The sequence below is a fragment of the Ambystoma mexicanum genome, chromosome 6p, assembly GCF_040938575.1.
Source record: "Ambystoma mexicanum isolate Mex_15411 chromosome 6p, UKY_AmexF1_1, whole genome shotgun sequence".
Taxonomy (NCBI): Eukaryota; Metazoa; Chordata; class Amphibia; order Caudata; family Ambystomatidae; genus Ambystoma; species Ambystoma mexicanum.
Window position 1 is genome coordinate 474,044,388 of NC_090935.1, and position 22,158 is coordinate 474,066,545.

General features: G+C 46.0%; 1 protein-coding gene across 2 annotated transcripts in view; it reads left to right on the forward strand.

The window, feature by feature from the left end:
* LOC138511534 (granzyme A-like) overlaps positions 1-22,158 on the forward strand; it is a 235,246-nt gene that overhangs the window by 71,708 nt on the left and 141,380 nt on the right. Inside the window, exons 1-2 of one of the 2 annotated variants that reach the window (XM_069627273.1) lie at positions 5,999-6,094; positions 6,184-6,328. In XM_069627273.1, coding sequence (XP_069483374.1) covers positions 6,192-6,328 — 137 coding nt within the window. In that variant the 5' untranslated portion in view covers positions 5,999-6,094; positions 6,184-6,191. Of the gene's footprint in view, positions 1-5,998; positions 6,095-6,183; positions 6,329-22,158 lie in introns of those variants that run through there. The other variant, XM_069627272.1, reaches the window with a different exon arrangement.

Consider the following 22,158-nt stretch of genomic DNA (forward strand, 5'->3'; position numbering starts at 1 on the left):
CCCACCCGTGTGCATTGTAGCTACTCGGGAAGGTGGGTGTGTACTCTGTGACCATTTGATTTAGATTACAGAGCATGTCAAGATCTTCAATGTACACAATTTTCAAGAACGTATACGTATCTTCATACACAACAGACAAAAATGGTTGACTTTTTCTGAACAAATAAACTAACAATGTGCACTCACCTACTAAGCCTAAGCGTGCCCTGCAACACAAGTACTGTGATCTATGCGCTAGAATCGTTTAATACACCAGCATGTTCGTAGGTTTGTGGAAATAGGCAGTAGAGGAGATGGAATTCGATATTTTACTCATTTCAGAAAGTTTGCCTGAAGCCTGGCAGTGACTTTTCAACCACCTGTGACGTTGTGCCTGGGGAAATGCTGTCTAGTGGAGAGTGTTAAGACTTGCCGGTCGTCATAACCTGGGCATTTGTCCATCTTTGTACCATCATACATTATACTTGCTCATTCTTCTTTGCCCCTTTTCCTCTCCCAGCCAGTAAGGTGCAGAATGAGACATGTTTTCTTTTTGGCATAAAAAGGCTGCAGATTTATTTTCACAATATAATAAATTCAAAACACTGCACACAATTTTGTGAAAATAGTTCCGAAGGTGCAGCGACTGCTCCGTGTCCGAAACCTGCTTTCCCCTTTTCCCCAAAAAGTCCACAGTAGGCACAACTCCCCCAACCCTTCGTGTCTGAGCTTCGCCTGCTCTTGTAGGTGTTCCTGGACTGGGGAGAGACGTTTATTCAGGGGAAGCTGATCCCTCATTGCTACCACCAGATGCCCCCGCCGCTTAGGCTCCCACGAGGCGCTGGTCCAAAAGAGCAAAGACCCTTCCGGCTTTCCCATGGCTCATTCAGAGTCTGTCTCTTGTCACTGGTTGCCAAAACACTGCCACGCCAAAGGTGGGTTACTGGCCACCGCGGCTACCCCCTTTCCTATTTCCTAATTCCAGTGGCTTTGTGCCCAATTTCCGTAAAACATCCATGCCCAATGCTGACAAACGCACTCCAACCTTTGCATAGTCTACCGGGGGGTACAAATTGATCAGGTTGTGCCTGAACTGGGGAAAACCTTTGCCCCTGCCACATTCTCCTATTGCCCCATACTGCTTCCTCCTTTTCTACTGCTGAATAGCTATCATCGCCCCTCCATTCTTGCCATGGAATGAACTTGGTCCACCGTATCTCGGTTTCCCCCAACTGCGAGGTCAACTTGTTTGTCATACTTCCCCCTCAAAATGTTCCTCTCCGCATTTTATTAGGCTAAAGCTCCCCAACCAAATTCTCGATACTCTGCCTGCCCTTGCTGGAGTTACCATGCTGGGGGAGCGCCGTTACCTGACGGGTCAAGTTGAGCCTTATTCCTTTGTTCGAATTTTAAAACAAACTTTGCCTTCCTTCCCCCTTGCATCACTCCTTTACATATTTTATTAGGCTAAACTCACCCACCACAAGAATCTTCGGTCTGCCCGCCCTTGCCGGAACTCTTGTGCTGGAGGAGCACCGTTTCTGACGGGGGAAGATGACCTTTTAATTCCTTTATTAGCGCCCCCCTGCCACTGGGCTTCAAAGAGAGGCTCCACACCTCCCTTTTTACTTGGTGTGTAGGCTCCAGCCTCCCCACACTAATCCTTTGCGGATGGCCTGCCCTTGCCGGAGTTTTACCGGGCTGGATGAGTGCCGTTCTCGACCGGCAGTAGCTGGGCCATCCTCTTTTTAAATAGACTTCCTTCCTCGCTTCTATTCCTTATGTAGGCCACGCCTGTCATACTGCTCCCTCAAATTCTTTGTCTCCATATCTTAGTAGGCTGAAGCTCCCCAACCCAAACTCCATTGTTCTGCCTGCCCTTGCAGGAGTTACCATGCTGGGGGAACGCTGTTCCTGACGGAGAAGCTGAGCTTTATTCCTTTGTTAAAATACTAGGAACCACATTAAAATTGCTTCCCCCTTGCATCAGTCCTTTCCACACTTTATTAGGCTAAACTCTCCAGCCACGCCACTCCTAGATTTGCCTGCCCTTGCAAGCAATCCTGGGTTGAAGGAGCGCCGTTTCTGACGGGGGTAGCCGACCTCTTCTTCCTTTATAACTGTATTGCTTACTTTCTTATTTCCGAGAACGATGCCTCGCTGCTCTCAGCTCGTAACTCTGCACCTCCAGCCCCTTACTCCCACGTAAAGTGAAGCGTTGCTACTACATGGCCCATGGCACCTTAGTCATAAGCTCCAAATCTTGATATTCCCTGTGACAGACGCAACGTTAAGAGAATCATGGCTGCCTTAAGATGAAGGCTGAAACTATCCTGAAACAATCCAAAATAGAAGCATTACATGCTGATTACTCATCCATCAACATCGATGGCACAAACATATCAGTACTCAAACATGTAAAAACACTAGGTGTCTACCTAGATGCCAACCTCACCATGACCAAGCACATTAACGCCCTCTCTTCCTCTACCTCCTACACCGCAAAACTTATTGCTCTCAGTCGCCAATTCTTGACACCCACCAACTGTACCACGCTGGCAAGAGCTTTAATCTTATCCAGGCTCGACTACTGCAATGTACTCTACCTGGGTACTTTAAAAGCCAATCTAAACAAACTACAGCTTATTCAAAATAAAGCCCTTCGGGCGGCCCTTGGATTAAGGAAGTCAGATCACATCTCAAATATTAGAAGAAACCATCACTGGCTCCCCATCAAAGCCAGGGTCACATTCAAAGCCCTGTGCGTCACATTCAAATGCATCCACTCTTGTGTCCCCATTAGGGCTGTACCGAATAGCATATTTAGTATTCGGCCGGATACCGAATAGTTTGTCAACTATTCGGCCGGAGCCGAATAGTGAGCCGAATAGTTTGTTTTTTTTTAGGCCCCCCCTATGCAATACAATCTCGGGCCACCGGCTTTGGCCCGGTGGCCCGACAAACAACATTATTGCGGTGAGGCCGCGGGGGTTCCCTGAGGCCCCGCGGCCTCACCGTGGTGAGGGGGATGGGGGCCGGAGGCCGCCGGGGTCGGCAAAGTGCCCCGGCGGCCTCATGAGTCTGGGGGGCCGCTCCTGTAGGAGCGGCCCCCCAATGCAAAATAAACATCGGGCCACCGGCTTTGCACCGGTGGCCCGACAAACAAAACATTATTGCGGTGAGGCCGCGGGGGTTCCCTGAGGCCCCGCGGCCTCACCGTGGTGAGGGGGATGGGGGGCACCGAGGCCGCCGGGGTCGGCAAAGTGCCCCGGCGGCCTCATGAGTCTGGGGGGGCCGCTCCTGTAGGAGCGGCCCCCCAATGCAAAATAAACGTCGGGCCACCGGCTTTGCACCGGTGGCCCGACAAACATAACATTATTGCGGTGAGGCCGCGGGGGTTCCCTGAGGCCCCGCGGCCTCACCGTGGTGAGGGGGATGGGGGGCACCGAGGCCGCCGGGGTCGGCAAAGTGCCCCGGCGGCCTCATGAGTCTGGGGGGGCCGCTCCTGTAGGAGCGGCCCCCCAATGCAAAATAAACGTCGGGCCACCGGCTTTGCACCGGTGGCCCGACAAACAGAACATTATTGCGGTGAGGCCGCGGGGGTTCCCTGAGGCCCCGCGGCCTCACCGTGGTGAGGGGGGTGGGGGGCACCGAGGCCGCCGGGGTCGGCAAAGTGCCCCGGCGGCCTCATGAGTCTGGGGGGGCCGCTCCTGTAGGAGCGGCCCCCCAATGCAAAATAAACGTCGGGCCACCGGCTTTGCACCGGTGGCCCGACAAACAAAACATTATTGCGGTGAGGCCGCGGGGGTTCCCTGAGGCCCCGCGGCCTCACCGTGGTGAGGGGGATGGGGGGCACCGAGGCCGCCGGGGTCGGCAAAGTGCCCCGGCGGCCTCATGAGTCTGGGGGGGCCGCTCCTGTAGGAGCGGCCCCCCAATGCAAAATAAACGTCGGGCCACCGGCTTTGCACCGGTGGCCCGACAAACAGAACATTATTGCGGTGAGGCCGCGGGGGTTCCCTGAGGCCCCGCGGCCTCACCGTGGTGAGGGGGATGGGGGGCACCGAGGCCGCCGGGGTCGGCAAAGTGCCCCGGCGGCCTCATGAGTCTGGGGGGGCCGCTCCTGTAGGAGCGGCCCCCCAATGCAAAATAAACGTCGGGCCACCGGCTTTGCACCGGTGGCCCGACAAACAAAACATTATTGCGGTGAGGCCGCGGGGGTTCCCTGAGGCCCCGCGGCCTCACCGTGGTGAGGGGGATGGGGGGCACCGAGGCCGCCGGGGTCGGCAAAGTGCCCCGGCGGCCTCATGAGTCTGGGGGGGCCGCTCCTGTAGGAGCGGCCCCTCAATGCAAAATAAACGTCGGGCCACCGGCTTTGCACCGGTGGCCCGACAAACAAAACATTATTGCGGTGAGGCCGCGGGGGTTCCCTGAGGCCCCGCGGCCTCACCGTGATGAGGGGGTATGGGGGGGGGGGCGTCACTTACCTGGTGATTGGGTCCGGGTGCTGGCATAGGAAGTGAGGGACGGGAAGAACTGTTCCCTTCCCTCGCTTCCTATTTCAACACGTTAGGCTGTGGTCAGACTGCAGAAGCCAATAGGCAAACAGCTTGTTTGGCTTCTGCAGCCTGAACACTGTCAAACATTCTATGATTGGCTGTCATCTCCCAAACAGGGAGAGGGCAGCTAATCATAGAAAGTGGACTTCGGCTTCGAGTCCCTAAACAGAAACTATTCTGCCGAAGCCGGATAGCTGTATTTCAGCCGAACTTCGGCAGAATAGGGACTCGAAGCCGAAGTTCGGTACAGCCCTAGTCCCCATCTACCTCAACCACGCCATCACCAAAAAAGTATCAAAGAGGCTCCTCAGATCTAACAGTCAACTACTCCTAGCCATCCCCCGCTACAAGACAACCAAGGCAGGAGGCAGTAGTTTCCAATACCTCGCACCCACATAGTGGAACACTCTTCCCCTCCCCATCAAAAATGAGCAAACGTTCTCAGGCTTCAAGAAATCCCTGATAACGTGGCTATTTAACCAAGACTAAAATCCCCTTCCATGCTTCAGGAAATATCCCTGTACTGAAGCCCTGCATTAAATGTCTTCGTGTATGATTATTTTGTATTCACATGCACTGCGCCCGATTGGCAATTTCTAAGAAATGTTTTAACCAAGCTGTCTGTAACATCGCCGTGGTACCCAAGGGTTTGGGCGAGTAATAAATGCAATAAATAAATAAATGCTGCTTTATAGGCCTTGTAGAGAAACTGCTATGGAACCCAGCAATCCTGATCTTATTTTCATTCCTATTACCCTGTACAAAGCTTAACCCCTAATCACGCACTAAACGTGTCCAACCCTTTATTGTATCCCCCTGGCGCTTTGTTGGTACAGTCCGCCCAGCCATCGAGCACAAAGAACGGTAAGTTAAAATCCACCCTCCGCATTAAGCCAGGTGTTAATGTAGAAATAAATCCCCTATTATGCACTAACTAAATTGTAATCTGGTATTTGTGGTTACCACTGCCAGCTGCTCCTGCCCGGAGCCAATCAGGTGTTTTTTCCTTTAAAGTCCTACGTCCCTCTGGGCCCCTCCAGCTCCGCACTGATATTGCAAAAATTAAAAACCCTACCCGAAATGTACACCCAACATCATCCCCGAGCAGTGATTCAACTACAAATCCTATGTTCAAAATCCGTTGAATCTCCCGTTGACTCCCCTCCATCTCCGTAAAGACCCAGCTGCCCCTTAGCAGCGTGCCTTGTTGAAACCGGGGCCTGCCGCCCTGTGACCTTCAGGGGCATCACGCTGCTACCTCAGAAAAGTCCTCCGGTGCGGCGAGCGTCCTTCTGTTTGGGGCTGGATGCTCCTGCAGCAGGACGCCCGCCACTTTATATGCTACTCGGCACGCCCCCTTCCTTTGTCGCCCTTCGCAGCCATTCCTTGCTCTTTGGCGCGCTCTGCCACGACCCTCCCCCTTCACCAGGTGGGAGGGAGGAGGAGGACCCTGCCCAAGGTATCGGGGTGCCTCCTCCATTTTTTCTCCATCGTCACCTTCACATCCGCCCACCCTCCATATCCGCGAGCAAACCAATGTTCACATTCATTGTGACAGTGTATGTATATAAAGCCTGTCTTTATGGCTAACGTGTGAAGATCTCTGCTATCATTTAAACCTATTTTTCTTGTGATACGCTTTCCACAGATCAATCCATGGAAATCATTGGAGGGACCGAAGTGCACGCACATTCAAGACCTTACATGGCGCTCATACAATACAGGAATAAACTGGAATGCGGTGGAACGTTGATCAAAGATGGATGGGTTTTGACAGCAGCCCACTGCCGTGTGTAAGTCATTCAGAAGTTGCAATCTTACACTATGTTATGCTTTGTTATGGTAATCGTCGAGGCTCATTTTCGCAGTGGCCTATATGACGCACAGTGATTAAAATCCATTGATAAAACGGCTTTCACTCAATGTGAGGTATTGATGCATTTGTGAGGAGGATGAGGGGGGGAATGGATGGTAATGACCAAATCCGCCAAACTCATGCACTCTGCCCCGCAATGACGAGAGCTTCTCTGCCTCCGTGCGGTTCTGATGAAGGAGGAGATGCTGCGGATTCCAATGCAATGGAAACGGCACAAATCAGCCGGATTCCAGACGGATCAGCGCATGCGCCGTCTGCCAGGCAGAGACACGGCAGCAGGCATTTGCCATTCATATTAACCGAGAGGTTAATGTAACATGGAAATCCGTGTCCACCCCTGGTGGTGAATGCTGGCATGCAAGTTCCCTCCATGCTATTTCTGTGTTCGTTCAAAATGAGGCGCACAGAACGCTTCCTACACATTAACTTGTATGTAGGCCTGTCATGCTATAAAACAATACTAACACATGCGTACAGATTCCAGCGACTTCTTCCCAGAAGCCTCAGAGCCATACGGTCGCTGCTTGAACATATCTTTTTAGGCCATTGGAATGCCCTCATTTTGAGAGTGCATATAGCAATAGGCGTTTACTCACATGTTCAGTATATCAGTTGTGCCCAGGGTTTGTCTGTCAAGAGCCTGCCCCTTTTTAATTTGGGCAGATTGGTAACCAGGCTCGTACTGACCTATAGGGCAATAGGCCCATGGCCGAACCAAAAACATAAAATGTTTGTGTGCACCACTTGTTTTGGGCAAAGTGGGCCACCTTTCTGGCCAATGTGTGGCAGTTTGACAAGTTACTTCACCATTCGGCTAGTAGCTTTAGCCAATGCTGCTGAATAAATATTCTTTAAAATGCACAATTTGCATCACATTTTAACAAAAAAAACTCCCCTTTGGGGGCTACTCAAAGAGAGTCACAAAAGGACTGAATTGCCATTTGCAATTGTGGGCCACTTTTCCATTGGTGCCGCAGACAATTGTATGGGTCAGTCCGACCCTGTTGATAACCAAGGTGGATGCTGTTTTTTTTAGATTCTGAGACCCCATTTCGAAAATGCCCAATAAAATCTAGACGGGGACTATGGCAATGGATAACTGAAGGGATTGGGAAGTGGGAGGTGATACCGCCATAAATCAATTGGAAGAGGGGGAAAAAGGCAACCTTGCAAATATCAAACTCGAAAGAACCTTCTTGGAAAGAATTGCAATGCAGCCCATCCACTAGTTATGATATGATATGGCATGTATAACTCTCCTGTACACAAGTGTTTCTAGGCGCCACAGGGGAGGGAAGACATAGGGAGGACAAGACATACGATCCTTCTAAGCCTTGTGTCATTCAGATTGTGCAAGTGCGACAAAGAAGTGCAAGGGGACGGAGTGCAAGGTAGAGGATTGGGGGAAGTGCAAACAGGGCAGCATGGCTCTAAGTAAGTGCAGCCAGGGCAGCACGGCTCTAGCTAAGTGCAGGAGGCAGGAGGGCTGTAGGGGTTACAACCCCTTAGAGAGTGTCCATGAGGCAGAGCGAGGAATACTGGTCATGGAGGAGCCTGGTACTCAGTGAGACTCAGAGGGAACCATGCAACCAGTCGGCGCACCAGACAGGTCTGTTGGCAAGGGAGGGAGGGAGAAAAGGCAGAGGAGAAAAGGAGGGTTGTCAAAAGTTGGGATGTGCATGGCAGGAGGCTGAGGGAATGCATCGGGATTGATGGCTGTATTCTTAACATTCCAATGCTGCGTGCAACATTCCGCATGCGCATTAGTATTATGCACAAGGGTACACACAGCATTAAATACCGTGGCGTGTGGGCGCTCTGATACAGGGAGAGAGCAGGTGGGCCCTCACAGTATAAAGGGTGGAATCCATTTGATTTAGTTCCCACCCAGGAGTCACAGTGTTTTCTTTGGCAAGGTACCACCCCTTTATCTTCTTCCATCTATATTTACACTTGGCACTTGGAGATGCAACAAGACATGTGTAGCACAAACAATCCACAGAGGCGTCAGTGCTCTCTATGAGTACTTGACAGAGATGCACAGGGGCTAGGATTAGACACTAGGTTCACTCATTCCTTTCAGATCTCATAGACTTGTAGCTTATGGACCCATCGATCATCCGTATTATACGTTTCATGTCTGCCCAGTAAGGAAGATCATCGCCTTCCCAAAATGAATTCCGGAGTCTTTCTGGGCAAGGCTCTGAGGTGTGTAGTGTTGAGCCAGCTGAGCGAGCATGTACTCAGTAGTCCTATCCAGACCCCTCATCAATCGGCGATTGGATCGAGCTCGGCCATGGAGAAAATGACACCTCGAGTGTTCAATGATGGGCTGCCCCATCTCTCAGAGGCATTGCGCACAAATGACCATCGAGTTCCCCATAACATTCTCTGCTAGTAGGTTCTCATCCTTCTCAGTGGGCTCTTCCCAGCTGATGCGGATGGGGGCTTGCGAGTCTACTCCCTTCTCCGCGCCCCCTGATTGTGGTAGAAGTCTTCTTACCTATGCTCTGCAGTCTTCACTTTAGTGGTCGGGGGAGCTAGCCGCAGGTGTAGGGATTGGGAGGTATGTTTGTACAAATCTGCAGCTAGAACTCAGTCTTGATGGCCAGTGCCCTCGCTACAGGACATACATTCCTTATGAAGCTGTTCCAGAGGATTGCAGGGTCTATGGCCTCTCATTTCCTAAAATCTAATAGCACGAAGGCTGTGTTTTTTTTCCCTCGGGTGGATTCTTACTGAACCCCAATTGACTCTTATTTCTTTGTGGAATGTGCACCTCCCTTCTGGTTTTTCCTAGAGCCACATATTCTGGACCTACTTTTACTGTTGTGCCTCATATTTAACATTCAATCACCTTCTAATTCCCCATTTTTTTCTCTGACCTTTATAAAATGTGTTGTGCATCTTTCATATTTTTGATGGTGTTTCCAGCCACTGTCCTCGCTAGGGTAGGCAATGGCTATGCTGTGCGGTCGGGCTTGCCTGCGCCCACTCTTGCTTATCCGAGAGCTGCTTACCCCCCATGCTGCAGACAGAGTGGTCTAGGGGGCCACATAGGCAACTCCAAGAAGTCAGACTCCTTTTTATAATGTTATGTCTGACCATAAATGTATTTATGCCAATCATCCCAGCTGCCTGGCAGCAAAGCTCCATATCTAGGGCAGCTCTTGTGGGTCAAGGAGTCGGGATCGATTCGATCTAGAAATGAAACCTTCTCTCCTGAACCAACACTTCTCTTATACCTTGAGCAGAATAGGATTCGTGCCTATATACACTTGTGTACAGGCGTGTTATAACTGAATTTTCATATCATATGATAATCATTCCTCTAGAAGTCTCCCATCTTGTGGAGGACCGAAAGGTCTTATCTGAGCGATGAGCCAGGAGTACATTTTTTGAATATCTTTGGCTGCATCAGTGTAGTTTGATCTACTGGACTAGCACATCAATGCTTGCTGGCAATACCTTCATTTCATGACCCAACTCTGTCATGCAACAGTGCAGGAGGTGCCTGGACTCATATGTGAGAAGAGTCCAGCACTGCATCCTTGTGAGGAGACATCGACAGTTGCCCACCAATGTCATGTTGGGATTTCACGACACCCCTTAATATTCATGAGAGAAATTTCCATTCAATTATTCTAAATGCATGCTAATTCTTCTCATGAATATTAATGAGGGATATCCTAAAAACGTGTCAGGATTCTGGCCCTCGAGGCCCAGAGTTGGACAACCCTGATCTACACAATTACTTTCCCATGCAGTAACTCGAACTAATTACAATTGAGTGTTAGCAGAGTGTTTGGTGCCTGTGCCTGGAAGCTACACTGTTGGACCCTGAGGATCTTTTCTCTTTCTACTGAATGGAGGTGGTGCCTGGAGGTGGTGCCTGAACATAAGCTTCACTCTCCGTTGGCCCGCTGTTCCGGCCGCTCGTTGCGAGGGGCGGGTGGGAGAGCCTTTGGGGGCGCGGTCGGCGTGTCGGGGGGTGTCCCGGGGCCGGGGGGTGGACTGCCCCTGCCGGGGGTTTGCGGGGCACGTGCCCTCGAGATCCCTGGTGCTGGCGACCGTCCCCCGACCGCTGGAGGTGGAGGCGGTGGCGCGGTGGGGGGAGAGGGAGCGGGCGTGGCCAGAAGGGCTGTGTGTATGGATGATACTCCCACTGCTCCGCGGTCTGGAGATGCGGCCCCAACAGAGCCGCAAAAGGAGGAGGACTGGATACAAACTTTCGTAGGAGTCGAAGAGCCAAGGAGCGTGGAAAAATCTGCTTTCTGCGCACCATGTGAAGAGGCCTTCTTTGTGTTTCCACAGATACAGCTAAATAAAGGAATTGAAGTGTTAGGTGAAAGCCCAACTTCTCCTGCATATGTGGATGCCATGGGAGACCTCTGGAACGATCATGAACTTTCCCCGAACCCCTGTTCACCCACTAAAAAACAAAGTCTGGCCCGTTCTCAAAAAGTACGTGAGTCCCTGACCTTTGCTGAGTCCTTGAATCAAAAAAGACAAAACCAAAACTGCAGCTCAAAGCCACCAGCGAAATCAACTATGTGCAAAAACATCAAATCAACAAGTCCACTAACTGCAAAAAAGGATTTACTCAGAACAAACAAAGGCCATACCCAAAATCTTACTCAAAAGAGTAAAACAAGAGCAAATTCGCTCTCGGACATAAAATCAATCAGATGGCACTTCAACAAAAAAGAGCTTGGAACAGCAACAAAAGCCGCCTCCGGTATCATCGGGGAACAATGTTCAATGACAGCTGAACTAGAAGTCACTGATCAAGAATTACTTCAAGCGACTGGAACCGGAGAACCAGTTGTAAACGTGAGGAATCAGACACCAGTAAAGGCTGGAGATCGGAGGAGTCCGCTCCTAGAAAATCACATACCATGCAATCCTGCTCGCATAGAGCTACCGCTAACTGTAGCTGGACCAGCCCCCAGCCAAGACTGCTCCTCGAAGCCACAAGATGCACATAATGGACAAACACCAACTATTTTAACTATAGAAGCTGAACCCCTGGAGGTGTTTACCAGCCCAACAAAAACCTCAACCCCTCATCTAAATAGAGCGAAACGAGGTTTGGGAGAAGAAGTAATAACCCCAGCTAATTTCAAAACAGCCCCAGAAACAAAATCTAAATGTGCATTGACGCAGTCAAGCCATATGAAAGAGTTCTCCAATGAATTGCTGTTCCCAGCCACAGCAAATAACAGTTCGCAGAAACAAGCAGGGCAAACGAAAAGAAAGGACAGTGACATCGAGCCAACCTTAATTGAAAGCACAGATGAAGAAAATGATATTTTGCCTGCTAAAGCGCCTTTAAAGCACAATCAGGCAGAGATTGCCTATGACAAAATTGCAGAGATCGCCTATGATAAAATTGCACCAGCAATATTAAAAGCTAATGCAGAAGCTTGCGCTAACCTACAAGCTGCAGTGGGATCTATTTTGTCAATAACCATGGCACCGTTCCTTAAATTATATGAAGTACTTTATGAAAACTACAAGGACCAATCAACTCTTCTGGCTCTAATTCAATCTAAATTAATATACATAGAATAGTATATTGCGACTATTAAAGAGAAGAGAGCAAGAGAGGAAGAAACAGAACATGTAATTTTCAAAACTCTCATTGATCTGATGAAAGATGCCAGAGAAGACAAGAAGGCGTTTCTCCATTGTTTCAGTGATACAATAACAATGATGAAACCGGATGTATTCAGGTATCAAGGTCAAACTATGGAAAAATTTACATCTACAGAAAACGCATGGAGCTGTGCGAACGAAAGGGATAATATGACGGATAAAACAGTGGTCATTGACAGTCGACCAGAACAGGTGAGGCCGGAGTCATCAAAGGGACAACATAACACCATCTGTAAAGAAAATCCCGTGAACGCCTCCGTAGCTGGTCCTGTTGCACAATCGGAAATACAGGATGTGATAATAAATCCATCGACAGGCCATGTTGATAACTGTCTTAAGGTAGATAAAAATAAAGCTTTATTTCCTTTATTTGCTACAGAAAGTCTACTTGCATCAAAGGAAAAAGAAATGGGTGGTCAACCTAAACATACTGCTGCGAAATTCTCCAAAAAAAAGGAAATTGCTTTGGGGACAACAGCTAAGAAGTTAAAAAATCTTCCACTGCCAAAACACATCTCGGCAGAAGGAACTCGTTACTTCATTCGTAACTTGAATTCTATTGGAACCGTGCCGCATAATGGTGAAAGAAGTTTCCAACTAAACGGCTCCCAAAAACGCCAAAACTATAAAAATCGAGAATCCGTTCCAAAATCGATAACTGTAGACACAGATGAAGACGTTTCCAATACTAGTGAAGACATAGATGCCCTCTTGCAACTCTCGGTCCACGAGTGCGATAGATCCGTAGATTATACCAGTCAAGAAGGCCCAGCGAACATCGGCCAACAGGACGAAGAGATCGAGGAACTAAACCACAGTGAGATCCAATCACCAGCATTTAAAACTTTACAGGAAAAAAGGGATTTGCTAGAACGCAAAAGCATAAACAAAATGAGAAAAAAACAAGTATTGGACGCTATGTTGGACCATTCAAATCAGGAGAACCAGAAAAAGAAAGATCTGCCTCGACGAGAAACTATAAGGAAAGAAACAAAAAAACAATCTGATCGATTCCGAGCCGATACGGCAACGGAAAAGCGAGGTAAAATGGAGGAGAAAGGCCATATACTCATAGTCGAACGAGTGTTGAAAGCTAGAGATGGTCTGATCCTAAACAGATCAAATCTTATGAGACTTTTGCATAATGTACCACAACTTCGTGTCATTGAGCCAAAAGACATCAAGATAGTGGCTTTTCCCAAAGAAGATGAAACAGATCGAATTTGCCTCCATCTGTTTTCAAAAGCAATCATGAATCTTATTTGGTTAGCTGCTGATGCACTCAGATCTCTTGGCTTTGACATCAAATTGGATGCATCTAAAAACCAAGAACAAGGTTCAAAACAGTCGCATAATTTGCCACGGTTCCAGAGCCACTCTCCACCAAGGGCTGCCCAGACAACAGACGATTTGAATGCAAAACCAATAAGGTTCTCTCCAACAATTTTGCAAGGACCCACTGCTCTCAGAATGAGAATAAAAGGAAACGTAGGATGCAAGGCGATGTGTCCCTCAGCTGGAAGCGAAGCTGTTCTTGTGACAAAAATCGACACAACTAAATCCTGGAATTGGCTGGCTGGAACATTATCCACAAAAAACAACCTCTAGATCGACTGTGGAGATATCTCAAATAACCTGCGAATAGTGTCATGGAATACTCGTGGGCATCGACATTTGCTAGATCATTTGAATAAGGAATTACAATCGTCAGACATTATTTGCATCCAAGAATGCTGGCTTTTAGAACCCCCAGTCATGGGGGGGTCCATATGTCTCCTTAACAAAGGATACAAAGGTCTGAAAGGGAGACCTTCTGCAGGACTGTTGACAGTGATAAAAAACGAATACAAAGGAAATATATTCCGGGTTATGACCCCCTCCCCACTTATACAAATAACTATAATTCAAGAGTACAATGGAGGCTTTCATCAATCCAAAAAGCATTATCAAATTATTATTAATCTTTACTGGAATTCCAAAGCCAAGGATGGAGAGAAGTTCCTAGGAACTGTGCTCCAACACATTGACGAGCTGAGAGCTGAATTTGAGAAACCCACATTAATCATCTGTGGTGATCTCAATATAGACTGTATAAAGAAGCCTCATGTCGAACAAAGAGGAGTTTCACAACAGAGAGCTACGCGTACAAAAAGATGGTTAGCGGAAATGAATAGTCGAGACCTTTTGCAGGTAAACGGAAATGTGAACGGCGACCGACAAGGAGCAGTCACATGGGCGTCATATAATCAAAACGCAACCCTTGACTACTTTTTTGTGGATAGGGAAACGTTCAAAACTATCTATTCGCTGAATATAATTCCAACAAGCAAAAGCGACCACAAAATACTTCTCCTGACGTGTGTACCTACAATCAAGCCACAGGAAAGTGCATCAACTTACCAAAAAAATTGGCCTCATAAGGTCGAAACGAACAATGGCCTTAATAGATTACGAATAGCACCAAAAATGACATCGAAGCTCAAAAAAACCATAGAACGATGGAAACTAACGACAAACATGGGAGTCGAATACGAAACATGTCTTTCCACCTTCAGAGTAAAATCAGGCTACAAGATACAGCCAAAAATTCCTCGATTACATAAATATAACTCTGAATTGACTGAAAGCAAATCAAACCTAGCAACAAAGCTAAGAGCTCTAAACAAATTGAACACCGAGGGGGCACGTGAAGAAAGAGCAACGTTAAAAAAAGCCTACCGTAATTGGGCTAAATCTCATAGGGCTTTACTGTTTCAAAGAGACTCTGAAGAGATGCTGTCAGTTACCGTTAATAAAAACGCTAAATTCATGTGGGCTCTAATGAATCAAACAAGCGTATCACAAGGAACAGAACAGTTAAACCCGATTCACGAAGGAAAATGGATCCAATATTTCCAAAAAGCGTATAGCCAAGAGATGCAAGAAGAGGTCCAAATGCAAATAACCATGGATAAGACTCCTTGGAACATTTCATTCGAGAAGTCGGAAATCATTACACTAATCAATAAGGCAAGCAGCTCACGGGCACCTGGGCCCGATGGCCTAACAAACGCCATATTAAAACAATCACCTGAAGTGTGGGCTGACATGTGCTACGTATTGTTTAAACAAATCATCAAAACCAAACAAATACCGGAATCATGGACCAAAGCGATTATTATTCCCATTCACAAAAAGGGAGATAGATGCAAGCCTGAGAACTATTGTCCAATCTCTCTGTTGGACGTAATAGGCAAAATATTTGCAGGTATCCTCTTAAAGAGATTAAAGGAATGGATTATATACTCAAGAAATTACGATCATCGACAGACAGGGTTTGTTGAAAAAGTCGGCTGTGGGCTAAATTTGCTCATACTCAACCTATTAAAGGCTAAAACCATCTGCGAAAAACAGAAACTTTTCCTGGCGTGCATAGATATGGCCGCCGCTTTTGATAAAGTGGATAGACAAATCCTGTGGAAAAAGCTAAAGCAAAGAGGATGCCCTGAAGATCTCGTGGACGCTATTAAAGCCATGCATACTGACACATACATCCAAGTAAGGTTAAATCAAAAAGGTAACCTAACCAAACCGATCCCGACAACAAGAGGCCTGAAGCAAGGGTGCCCGATGGCAGCGATCCTTTACAACTTTTACATTCTGGAGATAGGGGACCGGCTTGTCACACCAAGAGGCTGTTCGCCTAAAATAGGCACCATAGCAGTAGGCCACCTGTTGTACGCAGATGATTTGATCATCCTGGATAAAACCCCAATCGGTTTGCAGAAAAAACTGGAGGCCCTAGAAACATATGTCAAAGAAAATAATCAAGAAATAAATCCCGAAAAATCTGAAATCCTAATAATGAAAACATCAAGAGCCAGAGAGAAAAAGTCTTTCAAATGGTATGTCGGGAACAAAGTTATTCCAATATCAACGAGCGCAAAATACCTGGGAGCAATGATAAGTGCAGACTGGAATGACCAACCGTGGATAGAGCACATAATGCGTAAAATGAGTCAACTAACGGCACAAGCACTCATACTGAAACAAAAATTCGGAAAGTTTTCGATCCAACCAACAGTTGACTTTTATAATACAAAAGTTATTCCGTCTGTTGCTTATGCTGGAGATACAGCACTCAGAATACCATCAGAATTTTGGGGCAAGGTTGAAGCTACATTTTGGAGAAGACTAATGAGATTACCTCAATGCGTCCCAATGATCATAATACGACATGAATTGGGCCTGTACTCCCTGCAGGCCACAATCATATGGAAAGCCCTATTAACATTCAGAAAGACACTAATCAAAGATTGTCCACCACAATATGAAATCTTAAAGGACGAAAACATTAAAGCACAATTCTGGCCACTGTCTAGCTGGAAAGAAAAATGTAAAGATCTTTTACAGAACTTAAATATGTCTGAGGACACATTATGCAATAACCCAAAAAGGGTGAAGACTGCGTTACTGTGTGCTGACTGGGATAAAACAGAAACTGCTCGCGCCAATTCCAAATCTCACACTCTCTCAAATAATCTTAGATCAGCTCCAAAAACTCTACCTAGTTATCTGAAAAAGAGTGGTAACCCAATTCATCGGGATCTAATTTTACGATTTAGATTAAATATCTTAAGAACAAAAACAAATTTGATAAAATACGGCACAGTAAGTGATAACATATGCCGGCTTTGTGAGCAGGAAGTGGAATCTTTAAAACACTTAATAATGTGTTGCCCTGAACTAAAATCAGCAAGAGATTTATATTTACATCCAGCATTAACGCCGACGTGTGGGCTGGATTCCGATTTATGGTGGGAAACCTTGTACGATAACCCAAATCAGAAAACCACGAGAGCTCTTGGAATTTTTCTCCAAACGATGATGGTCAAATTGGAAAATAAACAAGAATCTCACAGTGAAATAGTAAAGGATCTTATGACGAAGGAAAAAGCATAACCTCTGATATATGCCTATATTCAAGCCAAACCAAAGAGGACTTGAATAAACAACTAAAAAGGTGGCAAGTATGAGAGGAATTGCCATAAGAAATATAAGGAAGACCTCAAGATATGGTTTGGCCTTGTAAGTGAGCGAAATAAGCAAAAGTTTGTATTTATTTACTCTACACGCTTAATAAAAAAAAAAATTAAAAAAAAAAACAATGGAGTAAAGTACCTCCAAGTAATTGACTTCATTAAAACAATGGCATGCCATTGAAATCAATGAACTCTACTGAACTATAACATTTTACTGATTCGATTCAATGTCATGTATTGGGTTCAACAGACATCAATGAAATAAAAACACAGCATTGCGTATCCAAAGTGTGATTGGTAGAGCGATCATGAATTACGTCCATCAGTGTTGTATAGCCAACCATTAGTTGTAAAATAAACTGTTATTTCCTGTTTATCCATAGTCCCAAATTTATATTCAGTTGTTCACAGCATTAAACGTAATAATATTCAAATAGACTGCAATCTGCACTCACGGTTTCAAATAACTTGTGTTGGTACTTAAAAATGTTATTCATTATTTGTATTCTGCGCTGGCTGTACCTACGTTCAAGGACAGAGCTGTATTTTTTTTTACTTGAGCTTCTCATTAGAGGACTACGGTAACGTCAGCCTCGTTCCCAATGACGACTCGCAGCGTTAAGGGCCTTTTTCCTCCATCTCCATGTCCAGTTCAAAGTAATCAGCTACACGTGTGAAAAGGCCTTTCTTACTGGCTGACCTTGGCTGTTTTCGCAGAGTCCTTGTGGTTTCTAGAGGGAGTCCTTCTGTGTAATGCGCATAATGTACTGAATCTGCGGTTGTTTTAGTTAGCGAGTTATTTCAATTCTTCTCGACACCCCATCTGACGCGATCTTGCTAACGCCATTCTTTCACGATAAGTCGTAGCAACTCAAGATACAGACTTCCCGTTAAATGTTGAGTTTCATTTGTTTTCGCTCTGTGATAGGATAGGTTATTTATAATGCACTTAATACCCAGAGGTTTGTAAGCGCGGACCCAGGAATCGAACCTGTGTTGCTCCATGTCATCTTGCTTCCAAGGTGAGCACGTTGCACCTGAGCTATCCTCCCAGGGCTTGAAATGCGATGAAAGGCTTCATTTCTGTGACAAACGCTTTATGAATTGTCATGCATAAACTGCACTTTGCGGAATGTTCTTTTTATTTGCTTATAATTAAACTTTTGCCATGGCTAAGTTGTCCCCATGAGCTGCTTTTTTACTGTACTTTTAGAAAATGCATCTTTTGAAGCAAATATTGTTCCTGCCCCAGCGTATCTCAATATCTGTTGGCAGGTTATTATCATGGGTGGACTGGGAAGAGGAGTAAGGGGGCAATTGCCACCCAGGCTGGCTAGGCGGTTTTCCCTGGGCACGAGCTGCACAATGCATACAAAGATCATCAAAACAGAGAAAATGCTTCATAATCCAGCCTGTCTCGAAGTAGTCAAGTGCTGAATGCCTTATTTCAGCAGTGTTGTAAAAACGCTCCCAGGTGGACCCCACACGTGGGCCGCCACAGTGCGAAGGAGAAGAGCCTTTTCCGGGACCCTGAATGGGAATGTTGGCTAGCACTGCAGCTCATACACCTTCGGTCTGTTACTATCCTAAGCAGCGTATCCCGAATGTTACTTGGCAACAAAGTTACAGTCAGTATCTTATTAAAGTATGTTCCTGGTTTCATTCTGTTAGATTGCTTCCTCTGTTTTCTGTTGAATTCTTTGATCACCCGTGAGTTCATTACAAAAAACAGTTTACTAGCACCCTGAATAGCACCCATGAATATTACTCTATGGTGATTGTATCAATGGTTGTTGTATTGCTGCATTGCTACTCACTTTTGGACATAGTTGAGAATAACCACAGAAAGATGGAATATTCAGGTTTCACTTATTAACAGACTACAAACTAAGCAGGGTCAACAATGGGGGTCTGTTCTGACGTATAACATTTTCTGGGGACTACTATTGGACTAAAGTAGGCCTAGGTTATTTCTATTATGTCATGAAAGGTACAAAAACACTTTAAATGTGAAAATGCACAGGAAGGAATTTCAGACACAAATAGATATCGATCTGTCAGCTTTTTAAATTTATTTTGCTGCTGGATGCATTTATTAATCATGCATCAGTAATTCTTTTGAGAAAAAGGTATTTGTTGAAAAGAACAATTAGAAACTGCAAGAGGTTCAATCACAAATACAGAGTTTGCAAAGGGGTTAATTCTTAGTCTTAACTTTTCCTCAAGCAGTTGTTTATGGCAAAATAATTTGCAAGACAAAATAGTGTTTAAAAGAAACACTGTGTAACCACCACCTATAGTGACAAGTGATTAGCATGTAGTACATACATAACAACCAAAACAAAAGCAATGAATGGAAAAACTTTTGGTTATGTGTATTCAGGCTGGAGGGTGACCTAACAAGTGGTCGACGTCTAGATATAGATCAAAGAAGATGTTGGGACCAGGAGAAGTATGGAGGTACTGGTCGGTGAGACGTTTCGGCTTAGAGCCTTCATCTAGGGCCTGGGGTAGGTCTCCCTAAAAATAGAGACAGGGGGACTCCATTAGTGACTGACTGGAAAGTTAAAAACTTTTGTTTAAAAAACAAGACATAATATTTTCCCTGAATATGGTACACCACTAAAAAATCAAGGACAAGGGAGGCACGGGACTGACCTTGGGGGGTGCAGATCTGTCAGGATCTGAAGTTACTGTGGCACATGAATGGCATGAGATGCTAAGTGGTTTGGTCTTCTGGCAGCCGGCTGTGAATAATTGCAAGAATCAAAGAACATGTAGTTCTAGGTAGGATTACTGTTAGTGGAGGTCAATAACAGAAAAATATTTACCCAAGTGTACCAGGAGGGCATGTGCTCACCTAGCTAGATTGTAGCTGCGCGAAGAGTCTCAGGAAATGCGCAGGGTGCCGGTGGGTTTTGCAACTGTTCACTAAAGTGTGGACCAGCACGTAATGGTGGCTGGGTGATAGTTTCCGTTATTGTCTGTAGTCGTCCTATGAGAGAAACGAGATGCGTGCGCCCGTTAGGTTAACTGGTGAGGAAAGGGTCTGTATTGTGTGACCAAGTAGGGGAAAGTATTTACCTGGAATTTAAGTCCCGGGCTCACTGCAGGCTGGCGTGTAGGACCGCGTATGCATTTTGCGACTGGATCGCTGCGTTCAGGCTGGGGAACTAAAAGCAGCCGAGCTACAAACTAAGCAGGTCATTCAGAGCTGGGCGGATTTCTTTATGAAATACCTCTGGAGAAAGTTGCCACCTCTACCAGTGAGATCTGCCCAATTCAGAGTGTGCCACCACTACAAGTGTTATTTCTGGAATACGTCTGGGGATATTTCAGAAATATCACTTAAACTGATGATAACATAAACATCTGCTTTTAAAACATTTTTTCAGCCATTTCCACCTTCGCTTTGGTTTATGTAGCCACTCATTTGAGACCCTTTAATGCATCACATTGTTAAGGTAGGGAGAGCAGAATATCAGAGATGCCCACCCTTTTACCGCCTAACCATTGCCCTTTGTCATCTTTTTCTCTGCATTGAATGGAATCACTTGCACTTCCTTGAAAACACAAATAAATATAATAGTTCACTCCTATTCCCTCTCCATCATAGGTTCCGGAGCTGAACCCTCTCACAGCTTCTTCTGCTTCCATGAATTGAAATATGCAACTAACTTTCCAAAAGAGTGCAATTTGGGAGCACAATAAAAGCAAGTGCACTCAGCGTCTTTCACTTTGCGTTGTCAAGTGCAGTCTCCATAGCCACAATTACCAGCAAGGCCCCAGGCTGACTAGCAAATGAAGGTGGTCTACCATCTACATTTGAGGTAGGGGAATAGACGGGGAAAGTGGCAAGGTATTGGTGACTGAGCAATGTATACAAGGGAATGGGGAATGAGGTAATGGAAGAGAATTGAGTAAAGGGTTAGCGTAAAAGGGGAGCAGAGCTCTGAATGTTAATTTCAATGGTGAAGGGGCATGGGTGATATGGTGCAAGGGAAGGACATTGGAAGGTGAGGTGTATGGAAAATAGGGTGAATGAGACAGAAGCACAACTGTAGAAAGGTGGTTCAGCAGATTGAGCGACTGTTTTTCAGATCTGTGACGCACATGCATGCCACTGAAGCTGATTGTGGGACTGGCTCTCACCCTTTTTTTTCTAACAAAGTGATTCACACCTCCTTTATTAACCTATGTTTCAATAAAGTGTGCTCTTATATTCTGGCAGGTTGCTTTTTCATGTAACATAGTGCTTTCAAAGTCAGATTTATCGATAAGTGTACTAGTTTAGCCCTTAAATAACAACTTTGAAGACAGTGTTTTGATGATTCGAATATTGAAGATGAAATAGTAGAAGATGAAGTTTACGCTTCTGTCTAAACTGCAAATCGGGGAACCAGGAGACCAGGCCTCAAATCCCAGCATTCCACATTTCACACTACACACTTAAAGCAATGCCAAGCAAATCACTTTTCAATATTGTGCCTCATCTTCCATTACTATCTGTAGGGAACGTCCCACTCATATGGGTTTATAATCTATAGTGTTACTCCATAAATAATTTTAATATTAACCATTTGTATAATGTGCACTGGTGGGGTGGAGAATGCCATCTGATTATCTGTTGTTCTCGGCGGTGGTGGTGGGCAGGCACAGTGCCAGGTATGGGGTATGTTTTGTGTCTATGGAAGAAGCCAGGTATGGGTCTTTTGCAGGGCCAGCTCCTGTTTGGCTCTTAGAGCGAAGCCCGTCCCCCAGGGTCAGCTATGGCTTGGCTCTATTAATTAATTCTCTATCTTCTACACCTCTTTACATTGGTTTAAAAACTAAAGATTGCATGGGAAAGTATGGGATGGGAGGAGATGTAGCCTGCTGTCAAATTGTGAACTGGGACACAAGGAAACCTGTGCCCAAATCCCAGCTTTACCATTTCACAATACATTATTAACCTGGTGAAAACATTTTACTATGTTTGTTATGTAGCAAATGTTCCCTGGTGCCCAAGGCTCTAAGAAATCATAAACATAACTAAAAAATATGTTGCATAAAGGGAAAATAATGTCAG